Below are 18,498 nucleotides of genomic sequence, written 5' to 3'. Positions count from 1 at the left end.
CAGACCTGTGTTTAAATCTGGAGCTGCTCCTTGGAGCCTAAATCTTGTTCTTCAGGTTTTGCAACAGGATCCATTTGAGCCTCTGCATTCCGTTGACATTAAATTGTTATCTTGGAAGGTTCTCTTTTTATTTGCCATTGCCTCTGTGCGCAGAGTTTCTGAGATCTCTGCTTTGCAATGTGAGCCCCCTTATCTGATTTTTCATGTAGATAAGGCAGTTGTACGTACTAAAATATGTTTTCTTCCTAAGGTTGTGTCAGATTGCAACATCAAACAGGAGATTGTGGTTCCTTTCTTGTGTCCTAATCCTTCTTCATCGAAGAAACGCTTACTTCACAGTTTGGATGTGGTTTGCGCCTTGAAGTTCTATCTTCAGGCTACTAAGGAGTTTAGACAGTCTTCCTCTTAGTTTGTCTATTCAGTGGCAGAAGGCTACTTCGACTTCCCTATCTTTTTGGTTAAGGAGTGTCATCCGCTTAGCTTACGAGACAGCAGGACATTGTCCTCCTGAGAGGATAACGGCTCATTTCATTAGAGCAGTGGCTTCCTCTTGGGCCTTTAAGAACGAGGCCTCAATGGATCAAATTTGTAAGGCGGTTACCTGGTCCTCCTTACATACTTTTTCAAAATTTTACAAGTTTGATGTTTTTGCTTCGGCTAAAGCGGCTTTCGGGAGAACAATTTTGCAGGCTGTGGTGCCCTCATTCAGTGTCCTCTGGAGCTTGGGTATAGTTTTCCCAACAGTACGTAATGAAGCCATGGACTCTCCCTATCTTAGAAAGGAAAACATAATTTATGCTTACCAGATAAATTCCTTTCCTTCAGGATAGGGAGAATCCACGGCTTCATTCCTTACTGTTGGCGGCCCCCGCCCGTTTTTTTCTTGTCTATGGGCGGTCCCCTATTTATTTTATTCTTCTGGCACCTTTTCACCCTGGTAGAATGACTGGGGGATGAGGGAAGTGGGAGGAATATTTAAGCCTTTGGCTGGGGTGTCTTTCTCTCCTCCTGGTGGCCAGGTGTTGTATTTGCCAACAGTAAGGAATGAAGCCGTGGATTCTCTCTATCCGGAAGGAAAGGAATTTATCTGGTAAGCATAAATTATGGGGGTTTTTATTTCATGATTCAGATAGAGCATACATTTTTAAACCACTTTCCATTTTACTTCTATTATCAATTTTGTTTCATTCTCTTGTTATCCTTTCTTCAATGAACAGTAATGCACTACTGGGAGCTTGCTGAACACATTGGTTAGCCAATCACAAGAGGCATATATGTGCAGCCACATCACCAGCTAGCTCCCAGCTTCTGAGCCTTCCTAGGTATGCCTTTCAACAAAGGATATCAAGATAACGTAGCAACTTAGATAAGAGGTAAAATGTAATGTTTAAAATTGTATGCACTATCTGAATCTTCGAATAAAAATGGTGGGTTTCATGTACCACTGCCTTTATACATATCTCATGGACTATTTTATACTTGTGTCCATACAGCTACAACCAGAGGTAGAGCGTTATGAGTGGGTGATTATAAAGCACCCAGAGCTTGGTAGAACACCTGATGCATCCACTGCAAAAGAAGCTAACTCTTCTCAGGAGTCTGCAGACAATCATGATCCTACTAGTCGCCTCTCTCCCTTCCTAGCAACCCGTCACTTCAACTTGCCTTCCAAAACAGCCTCAATGTTTATGGCGGGAAGCACAGACAGCATCATTATAGGTAAGTAGTCTGCAATAGTGTTTTGCATTTGTAGCACATCCTTTTTCATCTGAATGGATAACTGCACGTGGAATGTGGCACGCAGTGGACTTAAAGTAAAATCAAATTAAGTGTAATGAAATGTGTTTTGGTTTTTTTTTTTAGTTTTAAATTGAAGTGTGTTTGCAATATACATGTCTTCATGAAAATGGTCACTGTTTCACTGATAGTTTTTACTCTGCAAGGAGCAGGTGTAAATACATTATAAGGCCTATTATTGAGTTCAGGTGTTTCATCCATACCTATTGCAAACAGGTACATAAAATCCAGCATATAGCTATAAAATTTCCATCGAGAAATATTGGCAGTACAATGCATCACACTGTCATAGAATGCCACAAGTCATTCCATTAGAGCTGCCCTTGTCAACAGTAATTGCTGGTATTGTGAAGTAAAAGAGTATAGGAGCAACAGCAGCCCAGCTACAAAGTGGTAGACCACGCAAATGCACAGACCGTGGCCGCCAAGTGCTGAAGCACGTGGAGCGTAAAAATTGCCTATTTGTTGCATCACTCACAACAGCGTTCCAAACTGCGTCTGCAAGCAACATCAGCACAAAAACTGTGCGCTGGGAGCTAGCAGCTGTACACAAGCCTCACTAGCCACATTAATTCCCATGGTCCAACAAGCTCATATAGGTGTGATGATCAGGGGTCCACATACTTATGGCCATATAGTGTATGTCATATGCATTTTCATTCAAATACTGCTTAGAGAGCTGAAATAGTGATAACTGTTAATTTAACTGTTTTTGCTAATACATGCGATTTCCACAAATGTTATCTTAAACTGAAGAGCGTGCAGTGAAGTGTGCAGCCCAGTTTAGAGTTTTATGTCCCTTATAAACCGTAACAAATGTTACTTCACTACTCAATGCTCCTGTGATGAGCTTTAATGAATGCAGTATATGGCTTTAGTAGTTTCAGAGCTGTTTGAACTCAGTTGGGGTTATCTAGCACATAAAATAGAGGCAGGAGACTGAAAAGGGAACTAGATGTTTTGAGGCATATAAGGTATTTTAATGGCATTTTAGAATAATAAATAATATAGGAACATGTGGCATTTTGTTTTAAAAAATGTCTAGATATTGTACAAATCTATATTAGAATATTAGGCATTTTCACTATAGTTGCTTAATGTGACAGTAAACACCATTTCTGTTGTCTTGCTATAGAGTGAAAAATAAGCCAAGTCTCAATATTTTTAAAACGATTACCCTTTTTTTTACTGCCGTTATTAATAGCCAAACTCCATCCACCATTTGCCTTATTTAGAGAGGAGCCTGTGACGGATACCCCGGCTACCCCGACTGGGTAGCTCCGCCAAACGGGTCCTGCTTCCTCCTTGCCGACTGCAGCTATGTAGCTGGCAAGTGACCACAGTCTGTAGCCACCCCTGATGCCCGACAGCACCAGTAGTCAGGGTCCCACCCTGTGGCAGACTCCAGCTACCCAGACTAGGTAGCTCTGCCAGAGGGTCCTTCCTCTGCCTGGAACAGGCTGCTCTGTAGCCCAGGAAAGTGATTTTAGCTGGAGCACACCTAAATAACTAGACAGACTAGCATTCAGGTGAAACAAGAACTGATTTTATTGAAAACACACACTCCTTTTATACATACAGCTCATCTTGATAAGACCATGGACACTCCCACAATTTTCCCGCCATTTCCGCCCCTCCAGACGGACTGGCACCTCCATAGCAGCCACAGTCCCACAAAATCCAGGACACAGGGGTGGCGGTTTTGGGGTGATCCCGCTGGAGCGGTATTTTAAAGCTCTCGGTCTCCAGATGCCACAGTCCAAAATCAGCATGATTCGTTACTGGGGACCGGAGTTACAGTCCGTTGAAGTTATCGGGTTAGGGGTGTCCATAACCCTCGGTTACCAAATGGGCTCCCCTCCAATAATTCCCCCAGCTTCTTGTCCTCCATAGGGGCTACCAATCCCCAAAAGAGCGGAGCCCTGGGGCAAAGGGCTGCTGGAGCAACCAGGGGTAAAGTTAGCGGGTGTCCTGTGGCCGACCGGGAGTACCAGGAGCCCGGCCAGCCTGAGAGGAAGTAGGCGGGTGTCCGTTGTGAGGCGGCCGACCGGGAGTTCCAGGAACCCGGCCAGCCTAGGAGGGTTTTCCTGGTCATAGACCAGCTCTTCTCTTAAGTTTTTAAAACCCAAAAACAAAAGCAAACAAAAAGCTTCCAGGGATTGTGGTTGCTCTGAGGAGCCCAAAACCACTGAGAAACAACAGGGGTGAGGTTGTAGGGGGGGTAGGGTTTTTAACCCTTGCAGCCCGGTATCCGTGACAACTCACCCCTTCCAGTTCGGCAGACCAGGCTAGATCCACACAGGTCTACTTGGGGCTGCCTGACGAGCATTCTATTTCAGTCTGCCGGGAATGTCCATCGGCATTCCCATTGCTCTTTCCCGGCCTATACTGAATGTCAAAGTTAAAGGGCTGCAGGGCTAAACTCAATCTTAGTAAACGTCCATTATCTCCCCACTCAGTTACGCCACACCAGGGGGTTGTGATCGGTGAGGACAGTGAAAGGTCTTCCATAAAGGTACGGTTGCAATTTCTTGAGGGCCCATACAAGTGCCAGGCATTCCTTCTCCACCGCTGCGTAGCCTACCTCCCTGGGCAGCAGCTTCCTACTGATGAAGGCTACGGGGTGGTCTTGCCCTTCTTCATCTACCTGGCTTAGCACTGCTCCCAACACGAACTTGGAGGCATCTGTGTGGATGCAAAAACGTTTGGTGGGGTTAGGCGCGGCCAGGACGGGGGCAGAGATCAAGGCAGACTTGAGGCTCTGAAAGGCGTTTTTTCACATTCTGGGGACCACAGTACCTGTCTGGGCAGTCTTTTACGAGTCAGTACCTAGGAAGGCTAAGACCTGGGTCTTGGTTCGAGGAGTGGGCCAGTTTGCCACTGCCTCAACCTTGGCCGGCTCCGGCCGCTGCTGCCCGCAGCCCACTCGGTGGCCCAGGTACTGGACTTCCGAGCGGCCTATGGTGCATTTGTCGGGCTTCAGGGTCAGCCCGGTGGCTCTGAGGCGATCTAGAACGACGCCCAGGTGGATCAAATGGTCCTCCCAGGTGTCGCTAAAGATGGCAATGTCGTCCAAGTAGGCACAGGCATAGTCTTGGAGGTCATCCAGCAGGTGATCCACCATCCTCTGAAAGGTGGCTGGAGCGTTCTTCATCCCAAACGGCATGACCTTAAACTGGTAGAGGCCGAAAGGGGTGATGAAGGCGGACTTGGGAACGGATTCAGGGTCTAGTGGGATCTGCCAATACCCCTTGCAGAGGTCAAGGGTCGTTAGATAGAATTGCCAGGGGTCACTTCCTAAGAGGTCATCGACACAGGGCATAGGGTAGGCGTCGGTTGTGGTTCTGTCATTGAGCTTACGGTAGTCAATGCAGAACTGGGTAGTACCATCTTTTTTCGGGACCAGCACCACCGGGGAGGCCCAGGGACTGTTAGATGGTTCAACAACACGGAGATCCAACATTCCTCGCAGCTCCCGGTGCATATTGTTTGCCTCTCAGGGGAGCTTGTTTCGGGGTTTCCACTCGGTGCACAGCCGCTGTGGTGTACCCAGGGACATTGGAGAACATCTCCTGGTGGTCCTCTAGTAAATGCCCGACCTGCTATCTCTGTCCAGCCGCTAACCTCTCATCCAGGATTATGTTGGCTACTCCTTGAGGGGTCTCATCCGGCCCGGGGAGCTCTGGCATGGGAAGGCTCTCCGAGTCTTCCACAGCCGGAGCACAGTGGCTACATCTTGGGGTCTTTCTACATACTCCTTGAGCATGTTCACATGAAAGGTCAGTTGGACCCGGTCATCGGAGCATTTTGCTACAAGGTAGGTGGTGCTGTTCAATTGTTCCACCACCCGGTAGGGCCCTTGCCAGGAAGCCTGTAACTTGTCCGTTTTGACAGGCTTCAAGGCTAGAACCCTCTGCCCTACTGTGAGAATTCGGCTACAAGCGTTACGGTCGTACCACCGTTTCGGTCTCCTTTGAGCGCCCTGAAGGTTCTCCCGCACCATGGCAGTGAGGTCCTTCAGCCGATCCCTGAACTTCAGGACGTACTCCACAATGGAGGGTCCTTCCTCCCCGGCTGATCCCTCCCAGTGGGCTCTCAACAAGTCTAGGGGCCCCCTTATTTTCCGCCCGTACAGCAGCTCAAAGGGTGAAAACCCAGTGGATTCCTGGGGCACATCTCTGTAGGCAAATAGGAGGTGCGGCAGGAATTTTTCCCAGTCTTTGTGAGTGGCCGAGAACGTCCGAAGCAATTGTTTTAGTGTCCCGTTAAACCGCTCACAAAGCCCATTGGTCTGGGGGTGATATGGGGCACTGTACAGGGTTTTTATCCCGCTCCGTTCCCATAACTTTTGGGTGACCTCCGCTGTAAACTGGGTCTCCTGGTCAGAGACCATTTCTCGGGGAAAGCCTACCCTGGTGAATATCCAGAGCAAAGCACTTGCCACTGTCTCCGCCTGGATATTCGCCAGAGGTATTGCCTCTGGATACCTAGTGGCATAGTCTACTACCGTGAGTATGTATTTTTTCCCGGAGGGACTGGGTCGAGGTAGGGACCCTACTATATCCACAGCGATTCAGCTAAAGGGTTAGTCAATAACGGGGAGAGGGTTAAGGGGGGCTTTCGTATGGTCCCCGGTCTTCCCTACCTTCTGACACACCATGCAGGTCCTACAATATTCCCTAATTTCTCTTGTGATTCTGGGCCAGAAAAATACCTGAGTAAGGCGGTGGTGTGTTCGGGAGTTGCCTAAATGCCCGGCCAAGGGGATATCATTCCCTATTCGCAGCAGGTCTGACCGATATTGTTTCGGTACCACCAGCTGGTGTTTGCCCTTTCTTCCCCCGGGAGACCCAATACAACAGGCTGTTTTCCCATTGGAACCGTTCCTCCCTGGGAATCAGTCCCTACTCGGTCTCGGAAGGGGGCAAGGGTCGGGTCGCTCAGGGTCTCTTGGGCAAATTCAGAGGGGGAAGCCCAGGATAGTTGGTCGGGAAGGAGGGCAGGGACCGGGGTTGGGTGTTGTGAAGTGAGGGTAGGGCATCGGGGAAGGAGAGGAGTCAGGGTGGGGGGGTCTTACCTTGGTCCCAAGCTGTGGTGTGTTGGCTTGAAGCTGAGCTTGCATGCGGGTGATCACTGGGCCGGTGTCCAGGGAAGTATCCCCCAAAAACTTGGAGACAAGTAGGCCAAGGTCGTTTCCTAGTAAAACCTCTGCGGGAAGATCTGGCATAATGCCCACGTCCACAGTACGGGCTCCGGCGCCCCAAGCCAGGTGGACACAGGCAATAGGGACTCGTACAGTGGCACCACCGGCAACTCAAACAGCAAGAGTCCTTCCTGTAACGGTAGAAGTGGAAGCCAGATCAGGCTGGATCAGGGTGATGGTGGATCCGGTGTCCCGTAATTCCTGGGATGCCTTTCCATTGACCCAAACGGTCTGGCAGTGGTGCTGACTGTTGTCTGTGGACTCAAGGTGGGCTTCTTGTAGAGTATTTATGTGTAGTGTGATAGGAGCGCCTAAAGGTGGATTCCTGCTGCTAAAAAAGTTCTTCCCTCAAAGAGAACTAAATGGTGGATAAGAAGAAAAAATGGGGTTTATTTAGCAGCGCTAAAAAAAGCTAGGAAATGATGATACCAATCTAATTTATGTTTTATACAATCTATTTTATTTAAAAATTCTTATAACACATAAAAACAACAGCAAATGCTTTTCCTAATTAATAAAGGGACGTCTCCCTTATACAACACTTATAAAAACAGACTAGAACCATATAATCCTAGAATTTCAGGTATAAAGGAATTAATTCTATAGATAACATATGGCAAGCAACAAATTTCTAAGATAAATGGTGAATTAAATATTTAAAAGGCACAAATGTATCAATCCTAATAGCTTTACAGTTCTTCAGTAACAAATTCAGTTATAAAGTTACACAGTTACTTTCCTTGGACATATAATTGGCTCAGGTGTGCTGGATGGTTAAAAAGGCAAAAAACAGCCAATATTCTGATTTAGGTGCCAAAGCAATCGTGGTTAATGGAAATGGTTAATTTAACAGATGAATACCTTGATGTCTTTAAAGTTCAGTTTGCGTGTTTTAAAAAACGTAGTGCAAATTAGTGTAGAGGTACCTTAATCTGTCCTGGTTGCAACCGCTGATTATCTTCACTGTGAGGGATTCACAGACTGTTTGTTCCTGGTGCTTCTGATAAGTCACCTGACCTTCTCTTTGATTCAGAGGTCAGGGGTGATGATCCGTTCTGGTGATGTAGTTATTCTTTTTTTTTTTTTTTTGTTTTCCTTTCTTCTTATAGCCCAAATATTGTTTTCATCTGGGTTCCCTCAGACTTCTTAAGGTTTGAAGAAATCTTTGGTCAGTGTTTAGCAGTAACACCGTATTCCCTGAAGTTACCAAAGGTAGATTTTAACTTGCAGGGTCAGGAGAAAAGTTTAAAGTTGCAGGGTCACACACCTTTGTGACAGTAGTAAATGAAGTTTAGTAGAGTGTAGCAGGTCCCATTCAACGCGTTTCACCCTTCTGGGCTTTATCAAGAATGCTTATCCTGCTAGCTTCTGGCTTTTTAAAGGTATGAATGTGTTTTGATTGGTTCCTTCATTTCCTTTTGATTTCTATCAACACCTGTGTGGCTTCCAATGTAAAGGTGGACTTTATTTAAGTTGGTAATGATTGTTTCTGTGTTGTTATTTAGTTACATGATACACAAGGAAGAGAACTTATCATTTCTGCTTTATTAGCATTCACACAATTCAACTTATATATTTCAATTCTAAAGTGCCTTTATTAGATAATATACATTTAGATCGTGCAAACTTAAAATTACCTAAACTGAAACGAAAATATAAGAATCAGAATTACCATTCCCATATCTAGAATTATTGTAAGTGGGTAAAAATTAATGATATATATATATTCCTTTTCAACAAAGGATAGTAAGTTCAACAATTTATAAATTTGTAACAATTTAAAAATGGACGTAACGAAAATATAAGAATCAGAATCATCATTCCCATATCTAGAATTATTGTTAGTGGGTAAATGTTAACGATATATACATATTCCTTTTCAACAAAGGATAGTAAGTTCAACAATTTATACATTTGTAACAATTTAAAAATGGACGAAACGAAAATATAAGAATCAGAATCATCATTCCCATATCTAGAATTATTGTTAGTGGGTAAATGTTAACGATATATACATATTCCTTTTCAACAAAGGATAGTAAGTTCAACAATTTATAAATTTGTAACAATTTAAAAATGGACGAAACGAAAATATAAGAATCAGAATCATCATTCCCATATCTAGAATTATTGTTAGTGGGTAAAAATGAACGATATATACATATTCCTTTTCAACAAAGGATAGTAAGTTCAACAATTTATAAATTAACAATTTAAAAATGGATGTACAATTAAATCAGAAATTATCAATCCCATAACTAGAGTTATTGCTAGTGGGTAAAAATATGGCTTATTCAATTAATTTATTTATTTTAGGGGGATAAAAATTCCTTTTTAATTACTAGAAAAAATGAATTTATATAGGGCTTGTACTATCTTTGCCCAAGATAAATTGAAATGTTATTGCTTATTTAATGTATGTGAGTATTTTCTATATAAGTGGCTGATTTAACCTGGAAAATGTTCGCATATTGTAAGAGACTTTTATAAGAAGGGGGAAATGTCTATCTCAGAGTTCAAGCCTCCAGGTTGGAGGGTATTCATTAGGTATATAATTTCAGCTTCTGCCTTTAGGAGTTTATTTTCCCAGTTTCCCCCTCTCCAGTCGGGGTGAACTTTTTTAATTCCCCAATATTTAAAATCTTTAAGGTTGTTGTTGTGTACTTCCCTAAAGTGGCGATAGATATAAGGGTCAAGGTTACCCCTATCTATGCAAGAGAGGTGCTCCCTTATCCTTTCACGGAGCATTCTGGTTGTTTCTCCTATGTAAATTTTTTTACATGAACATTGAATGGCGTAAATAACGCCTTTATCTTGACATCTAATTGTGTCTCTTATTTTGAAAGTAAAGTTTCCACTTTTTGATTTTAAAATCTTTTGTTTACTACTAAATTTACAGGCCCGGCATCTAAAACAGGGGAAAAAACCATTTAAAGGATTTCCGTCTAGGCACCTTTGAGTGTCTTTCTTCTTTATGCTTTTCAATTGACTGGGAGCTAGTAGGCTCTTCAAATTCTGTGCTTTCCTATATATTATTTTTGGGTTTTCCCCCACTTTTCCCCCTATGATGGGATCAGTTTGTACTAAGTGCCAATGTTTTTTTAAAACTCTTTGGATGTTTAGGTTGTCATGACTGAACTCAGTTATAAAGGGCACATTAATTTCATCTCGATTTTCTTTGATATCTTTTGTTTTATATTCTAAGAGGTCCCTCCTTACTTTCTTATCTACCTCTTGTTTAGCTTCATTGATTACTTCTGGACTATATTCTCTTTCTAAGAATTTCCTTTCTAAGATCTTTATTTGATCCTGATAATCTGTCATTCTTGAGCAATTCCGTTTAATTCTTAAATATTGCCCTTTAGGGACATTGTCTTTCCACTTTTTCATGTGGCAGCTGTTATAATGGATTAGATTATTGGCATCCACCTTTTTAAAATGTGTTTTGGTTATTAATTGGTTTTCTACAATTTCGATATCTAAGTCCAAGAAGGTGATTTGGCTTTTGCTATAGTTACTGGTAAAGGATAGTCCCATTTCATTTTTATTCATATCTGTCAGAATAGGGGGTAGTGAAACTGATCTAAACACCATTCTGACAGATATGAATAAAAATGAAATGGGACTATCCTTTACCAGTAACTATAGCAAAAGCCAAATCACCTTCTTGGACTTAGATATCGAAATTGTAGAAAACCAATTAATAACCAAAACACATTTTAAAAAGGTGGATGCCAATAATCTAATCCATTATAACAGCTGCCACATGAAAAAGTGGAAAGACAATGTCCCTAAAGGGCAATATTTAAGAATTAAACGGAATTGCTCAAGAATGACAGATTATCAGGATCAAATAAAGATCTTAGAAAGGAAATTCTTAGAAAGAGAATATAGTCCAGAAGTAATCAATGAAGCTAAACAAGAGGTAGATAAGAAAGTAAGGAGGGACCTCTTAGAATATAAAACAAAAGATATCAAAGAAAATCGAGATGAAATTAATGTGCCCTTTATAACTGAGTTCAGTCATGACAACCTAAACATCCAAAGAGTTTTAAAAAAACATTGGCACTTAGTACAAACTGATCCCATCATAGGGGGAAAAGTGGGGGAAAACCCAAAAATAATATATAGGAAAGCACAGAATTTGAAGAGCCTACTAGCTCCCAGTCAATTGAAAAGCATAAAGAAGAAAGACACTCAAAGGTGCCTAGACGGAAATCCTTTAAATGGTTTTTTCCCCTGTTTTAGATGCCGGGCCTGTAAATTTAGTAGTAAACAAAAGATTTTAAAATCAAAAAGTGGAAACTTTACTTTCAAAATAAGAGACACAATTAGATGTCAAGATAAAGGCGTTATTTACGCCATTCAATGTTCATGTAAAAAAATTTACATAGGAGAAACAACCAGAATGCTCCGTGAAAGGATAAGGGAGCACCTCTCTTGCATAGATAGGGGTAACCTTGGCCCTTATATCTATCGCCACTTTAGGGAAGTACACAACAACAACCTTAAAGATTTTAAATATTGGGGAATTAAAAAAGTTCACCCCGACTGGAGAGGGGGAAACTGGGAAAATAAACTCCTAAAGGCAGAAGCTGAAATTATATACCTAATGAATACCCTCCAACCTGGAGGCTTGAACTCTGAGATAGACATTTCCCCCTTCTTATAAAAGTCTCTTACAATATGCGAACATTTTCCAGGTTAAATCAGCCACTTATATAGAAAATACTCACATACATTAAATAAGCAATAACATTTCAATTTATCTTGGGCAAAGATAGTACAAGCCCTATATAAATTCATTTTTCTAGTAATTAAAAAGGAATTTTTATCCCCCTAAAATAAATAAATTAATTGAATAAGCCATATTTTTACCCACTAGCAATAACTCTAGTTATGGGATTGATAATTTCTGATTTAATTGTACATCCATTTTTAAATTGTTAATTTATAAATTGTTGAACTTACTATCCTTTGTTGAAAAGGAATATGTATATATCGTTCATTTTTACCCACTAACAATAATTCTAGATATGGGAATGATGATTCTGATTCTTATATTTTCGTTTCGTCCATTTTTAAATTGTTACAAATTTATAAATTGTTGAACTTACTATCCTTTGTTGAAAAGGAATATGTATATATCGTTAATTTTTACCCACTAACAATAATTCTAGATATGGGAATGATGATTCTGATTCTTATATTTTCGTTTCGTCCATTTTTAAATTGTTACAAATGTATAAATTGTTGAACTTACTATCCTTTGTTGAAAAGGAATATGTATATATCGTTAACATTTACCCACTAACAATAATTCTAGATATGGGAATGATGATTCTGATTCTTATATTTTCGTTACGTCCATTTTTAAATTGTTACAAATTTATAAATTGTTGAACTTACTATCCTTTGTTGAAAAGGAATATATATATATCATTAATTTTTACCCACTTACAATAATTCTAGATATGGGAATGGTAATTCTGATTCTTATATTTTCGTTTCAGTTTAGGTAATTTTAAGTTTGCACGATCTAAATGTATATTATCTAATAAAGGCACTTTAGAATTGAAATATATAAGTTGAATTGTGTGAATGCTAATAAAGCAGAAATGATAAGTTCTCTTCCTTGTGTATCATGTAACTAAATAACAACACAGAAACAATCATTACCAACTTAAATAAAGTCCACCTTTACATTGGAAGCCACACAGGTGTTGATAGAAATCAAAAGGAAATGAAGGAACCAATCAAAACACATTCATACCTTTAAAAAGCCAGAAGCTAGCAGGATAAGCATTCTTGATAAAGCCCAGAAGGGTGAAACGCGTTGAATGGGACCTGCTACACTCTACTAAACTTCATTTACTACTGTCACAAAGCTGTGTGACCCTGCAACTTTAAACTTTTCTCCTGACCCTGCAAGTTAAAATCTACCTTTGGTAACTTCAGGGAATACGGTGTTACTGCTAAACACTGACCAAAGATTTCTTCAAACCTTAAGAAGTCTGAGGGAACCCAGATGAAAACAATATTTGGGCTATAAGAAGAAAGGAAAACAAAAAAAAAAAAAAAGAATAACTACATCACCAGAACGGATCATCACCCCTGACCTCTGAATCAAAGAGAAGGTCAGGTGACTTATCAGAAGCACCAGGAACAAACAGTCTGTGAATCCCTCACAGTGAAGATAATCAGCGGTTGCAACCAGGACAGATTAAGGTACCTCTACACTAATTTGCACTACGTTTTTTAAAACACGCAAACTGAACTTTAAAGACATCAAGGTATTCATCTGTTAAATTAACCATTTCCATTAACCACGATTGCTTTGGCACCTAAATCAGAATATTGGCTGTTTTTTGCCTTTTTAACCATCCAGCACACCTGAGCCAATTATATGTCCAAGGAAAGTAACTGTGTAACTTTATAACTGAATTTGTTACTGAAGAACTGTAAAGCTATTAGGATTGATACATTTGTGCCTTTTAAATATTTAATTCACCATTTATCTTAGAAATTTGTTGCTTGCCATATGTTATCTATAGAATTAATTCCTTTATACCTGAAATTCTAGGATTATATGGTTCTAGTCTGTTTTTATAAGTGTTGTATAAGGGAGACGTCCCTTTATTAATTAGGAAAAGCATTTGCTGTTGTTTTTATGTGTTATAAGAATTTTTAAATAAAATAGATTGTATAAAACATACATTAGATTGGCTTCTTGTAGAGTGCCAACCTCCTCTTCAGCCCATTCAGGGTAGTCAGCCGATGCCGGTGCATAAGCGTAGTGGGCAGCGGCTGGGTAAGTCGGGGCTGGAGCGCTCACCCAGGCTGTTGGCTGGGGGTGTCTTGGCTCGGCTGCCATCTGGCCCGACTCGGGCATTCCCGCCTGAGGAGGCCAGGGTGCCCGCAGGAGAAACATCCCCGTGAGTCCCTGACTCCGGCCGGAGGGACAAAGGCCGGGCGGCCCGGGGGCTTATTGGTAGCCGCTGGTGGTCGGACTACAACCGAAGCTGGGCAGGGTGTCAATTGCGGGGCAGAGCGAACTTGGCGGCGGGCGTCTGCGTATTGATCTGCCAGGCCGGCCGTCTGGACTGCTGTGGTGGGCCGACGGTCATAGACCCATTCTTTAATCTCGACTGGAACATGGTTATAGAAATGCTCCAGTAGGAAAAGCTGTGCCACTTAGGCCCCAGTGGTGGCCTTGCAGCCGGCTAGCCATGAAGTTATCGACCGGGTCCATTCTGTAAAAGGCCGTCCGTCCTGCTTCCTTAGTGCCCGGAATTCCTGCCGGTGGGCCTCCGGCGTGAGCCCATATTGGGCAAGGATACGGTCTTTCACTTTGTTATAATCCTTTTGGTCCTCCGAAGGGGTAGCGTGGAAAGCTGCCAAAGCTCGCCCTGACAATTTACTAATCAGGACAGACAGTCTATCGGAATAGGCTACCCCCTGCAGTTCGCATTGGGTCTCAAAGACCTGAAGAAATCGGTCAATATCCTCCTCCTCTTCCTTGTAGGCTCGGAAGGCCCCATGGGGTAGCTTGGGTGGCCTTGGAGCCTGCACTCCATGGGCTGATGGAGCCTCTCCTATGGACTGGTGGAGTTCCGCTAACTTGAGCTGGGTAACATCCGAGATGATCTTCGTGATGACCACCTCCTGTTGGCCGGGTGTCATACAACGCCAACCGCCACTCCACTTCCCGCTGTATATCAGATGTGGACGTCCCCGTGCTGAACTTGGCGCTGTAACGGATGGCTCATTGCCCTGGTCATCATCCGACCCACCGGCCGCCTGGTCCTCTCCCAGCATCTCTCTGGTGGGGGTTGTTCTTCAGCTGGTACCCGCAGTCTTTCCTCGAGTCTCCATTTAAGATTACTTCTAGCTGGTGGTTTGAATGTCCCAGGAAGTTGGAAGCATCCCACCGCTGCCAGCCAATGTGACGGATACCCCGGCTACCCCGACTGGGTAGCTCCGCTAAACGGGTTCTGCTTCCTCCCTGCTGACTGCAGCTATGTAGCTCGCAAGTGACCACAGTCTGTAGCAACCCCTGATGCCCGACAGCACCAGTAGTCAGGGTCCCACCCTGTGGCAGACTCCAGCTACCCAGACTAGATAGCTCTGCCAGAGGGTCCTTCCTCTGCCTGGAACAGGCTGCTATGTAGCCCAGGAAAGTGATTTTAGCTGGAGCACACCTAAATAACTAGACAGACTAGTATTCAGGTGAAACAAGAACTGATTTTATTGAAAACACACACTCCTTTTATACATACAGCTCATCTTGATAAGACCATGGACACTCCCACAATTTTCCCGCCATTTCCGCCCCTCGAGACGGACTGGCACGTCCATAGCAGCCACAGTCCCACAAAATCCAGGACACAGGGGTGGCGGTTTCGGGGTGATCCCGCTGGAGCGGTATTTTAAAGCTCTCGGTCTCCACATGCCATAGTCCAAAAATCAGCATGATTCGTTACTGGGGACCGGAGGTACAGTCCGTTGAAGTTATCGGGTTAGGGTTGTCCAAAACCCTCGATTCCCAAACGGGCTCCCCTCAAATAATTCCCCCAGCTCTTGTCCTCCATAGGGGCTACCAATCCCCAAAAGAGCGGAGCTCTGGGGCAAAGGACTGCTGGAGCGACCAGGGGTAAAGTTAGCAGGTGTCCTGTGGCCGACCGGGAGTTCCAGGAGCCTGGCCAGCCTGAGAGGAAGTAGGCAGGTGTCCATTGTGAGGCGGCCACTGGGAGTTCCAGTAACCCAGCCAGCCTAAGAGGATTTTCCTGGTCCTAGACCAGCTCTTCTCAAGTTTTAAAACCCAAAAACAAAAGTAAACAAAAAGCTTCCAGGGATTGTGGTTGCTCTGAGGAGCCCAAAACCACTGAGAAACAGGGGTGAGGTTGTAGGGGGTAGGGGTTTTAACCCTTGCAGCCCGGTATCCGTGACAGAGACAATCTGTGGTTGAGTCTGCAGACAACATGGTTAGCCATGGTTGTAATATTAATGTTAAGCGGCTTGAAAATTCTTTACATCCTTTCATTATTTCCCCACTTATATATATATTAAGTGCCCACATACATGCACTGGAATGGTACAAAATTACCATCATATATATAGGTAGAAATTTCTATTTATGAATAAATAGAACATATTCTTGTATGTGAAGAACATTGGAATGTGAAATATTCATATTTTCACGTTGGGTTAGCACACATGAGAATGTGCGATTGGGTGTGTGCGCAAGTAGGGCGTTATTTTTTTATTTTTTTTCTATATTGACTTCTATGGGGGAATTATATGAACGCGAGCATGCAATATTCTAAGTTCGGCTTTTTGCACTCGTTCGGTTAGCGTGCAAGCGAAAGCGGTTTAATTTCAACTCATAATACGAGCGCAACCCGATGAGCGCAAAAAGCCGAACTTCTAGCGCAGTTAACTCTTGAGCACTCCACTTGTAATCTGGCCCTTAATAAACTACTGTATAGTGTAAATAAAACTTTATATCCACTGGGAAACAGAAACATTTTTATGATCCATTTTATTGCTATATTCGCTTTATTGCGGTGGTCTGGAACCATACCCGCAATATCTAAAAGGTACGCCTGTATATGCATGCTTAGCTGCTGCTCTTTCATACATATCACAGAAAATCTATCCTTCCAATTAAACCGAATGTAAACTTCACAATGATGTTCTTGTTACAGTTGTCTACCTGTTTGCATGGGGTATCACAATAATAGTTATATTGTAATGGGGATTATCATCCTTTAGGCGGTGGTGATGGGCAAGCACTGTACCTGGACTCCGACCTGAACTACGGGAGAACAAGTCACTGCAATACATTCAACAACCAGCCACTGTGCTCTGAAACCTTCCAGATCTCCATTATTGAAGTGTGGGGTTTCAAAGACAACATTAACAGTGATGGCCATCACTCTGAAGTCCATTGAACATTCACAAAAAATGTCACCACTTTGGAAGTCTCGGGTTGAATCTGTTGGTAAACCAGAGCAGAAACAAATGCTTCTACTGTTCATATCTGCAACTGGTAGAAGCATGTGTGATATGTTCTAATTGCTTGTGCTTAATAAGTCTGTACTTGTGTGTATATTATTTGGTGTACATATTTATACACACACACAGGTGTGCACAATTCTAATTTCCTAGTATTGCCCTACACTTTTTATTAGACTTGCAAGACTCAAACGTAAAAGAGCACTGAAACAAATCCAATAATAGTTTTCACAAAAAGTCTTATTTATTCACAGTCACTTTTAAATGTGTACACTATTGATTATGTAACATAAATTTACTACGTTATTCAGTCTTTCAATTGTTTCATCTTGGGACCAATGTTAATTATAGTCTAATTTTGTTAGTCAAGTATAGCCATATAACTATATATGAACTAGATCTGATATGCAGTTACTTTCAACCCTATCTGTTTTTTCAGGTTTAACTTATTTTACATTTTTGGGGGGTTTTATGCACTTTTTCTTTTCCTTATTCGATAAACATTCCAGTTACCTCATTATTTGAGTCTTCATAAAAAGATCTTTGCTGAACATTATTGAAATCACAGTTTTGCACATCGTTACAAAAGTACTATGGTTTAATTAAATTGTCTTATGGGAAATCATATTGGGGGGGAAAAAACATTCTAGATTTCAGTAATAAAAATACACCTCAGTCTTTTTTTTTTAGTTTGTTGTTAATCCATTCCATGATACAAGTCGCTTAATGAAACCATTTATTTGTGTTTTTAAATGTATAAGAAGGTGACAGATAACCTTTGAATATTAAACGTTAAAAAGAAAATACATTTCTTCAGTTGTTGGTAACATTCATTGTATTCTCTCTGGCTATGTACAGAAATACTGATTACAACATGGCTATTTTCTTTTATAAAATGATGACAGTCCACAAGATATCGTGTGTGGGATTACACTCCATTCCACTAGGACGACGATAGGTTTAATCCCTCCCAGAATCCCTCAATCAAATTTTTGCCTCTAAAATGGAGCGAGGTGAATTCTGAAGTGCTGATCTACATGTCCTTGATAGGAGTTCTCTAACAGAGATTAGACTCAATTTCCCGGTCAGAGTGCCTCCTGGACAAGAGGGTTGGCCAGGAGGAGTTTAGCCAGGCAGTGAGTAATCGCAGTAGACAATGGTGCTGATAGGTAAGTACCTTGCCCCTTCACAGCCCACTGGTTATTGCGATGAACATGTGCAGATGATACACATAGGCCTGGGCATGTACATACACCTAGAAAACATATTTAAAGCACTCTTTTTTATTTTTACAGGTTTTTAAATCTCTTTAAGAATTAGCGTGACTGGAGCCTTTAACTCTCTCTTCACCTCTAGCACCAAAAAATAGTTCACACTGCTTTGTGGTTTCCATCTTGCAGGTGTAAGAGCAGTCCCACCACCTCCAAGTGCATAGAAACAGCTTCCAAGACATATTCGAGCTTGCCAAATCTTCTATTATT

The 18,498-nt window shown here is 42.2% G+C and overlaps 1 protein-coding gene across 2 annotated transcripts in view; it reads left to right on the top strand.

Moving 5' to 3' along the window:
- TBC1D24 (TBC1 domain family member 24) overlaps positions 1-17,825 on the top strand; it is a 166,430-nt gene extending 148,605 nt beyond the window's left edge. For both annotated transcript variants that reach the window (XM_053695261.1, XM_053695260.1), the window contains 2 exons: positions 1,494-1,719; positions 16,775-17,825. In XM_053695261.1, the coding sequence (XP_053551236.1) occupies positions 1,494-1,719; positions 16,775-16,953 (405 nt within the window). In that variant the 3' untranslated portion in view covers positions 16,954-17,825. The remainder of the gene's footprint in view (positions 1-1,493; positions 1,720-16,774) is intronic.
- Positions 17,826-18,498: the final 673 nt, after the last annotated feature.

Source organism: Bombina bombina, chromosome 11, assembly GCF_027579735.1.
Source record: "Bombina bombina isolate aBomBom1 chromosome 11, aBomBom1.pri, whole genome shotgun sequence".
In the NCBI taxonomy this organism is placed as follows: domain Eukaryota; kingdom Metazoa; phylum Chordata; class Amphibia; order Anura; family Bombinatoridae; genus Bombina; species Bombina bombina.
The sequence above is the reverse complement of the archived record's forward strand: the minus strand, read 5'-3'. Positions and strand labels throughout refer to the sequence as shown.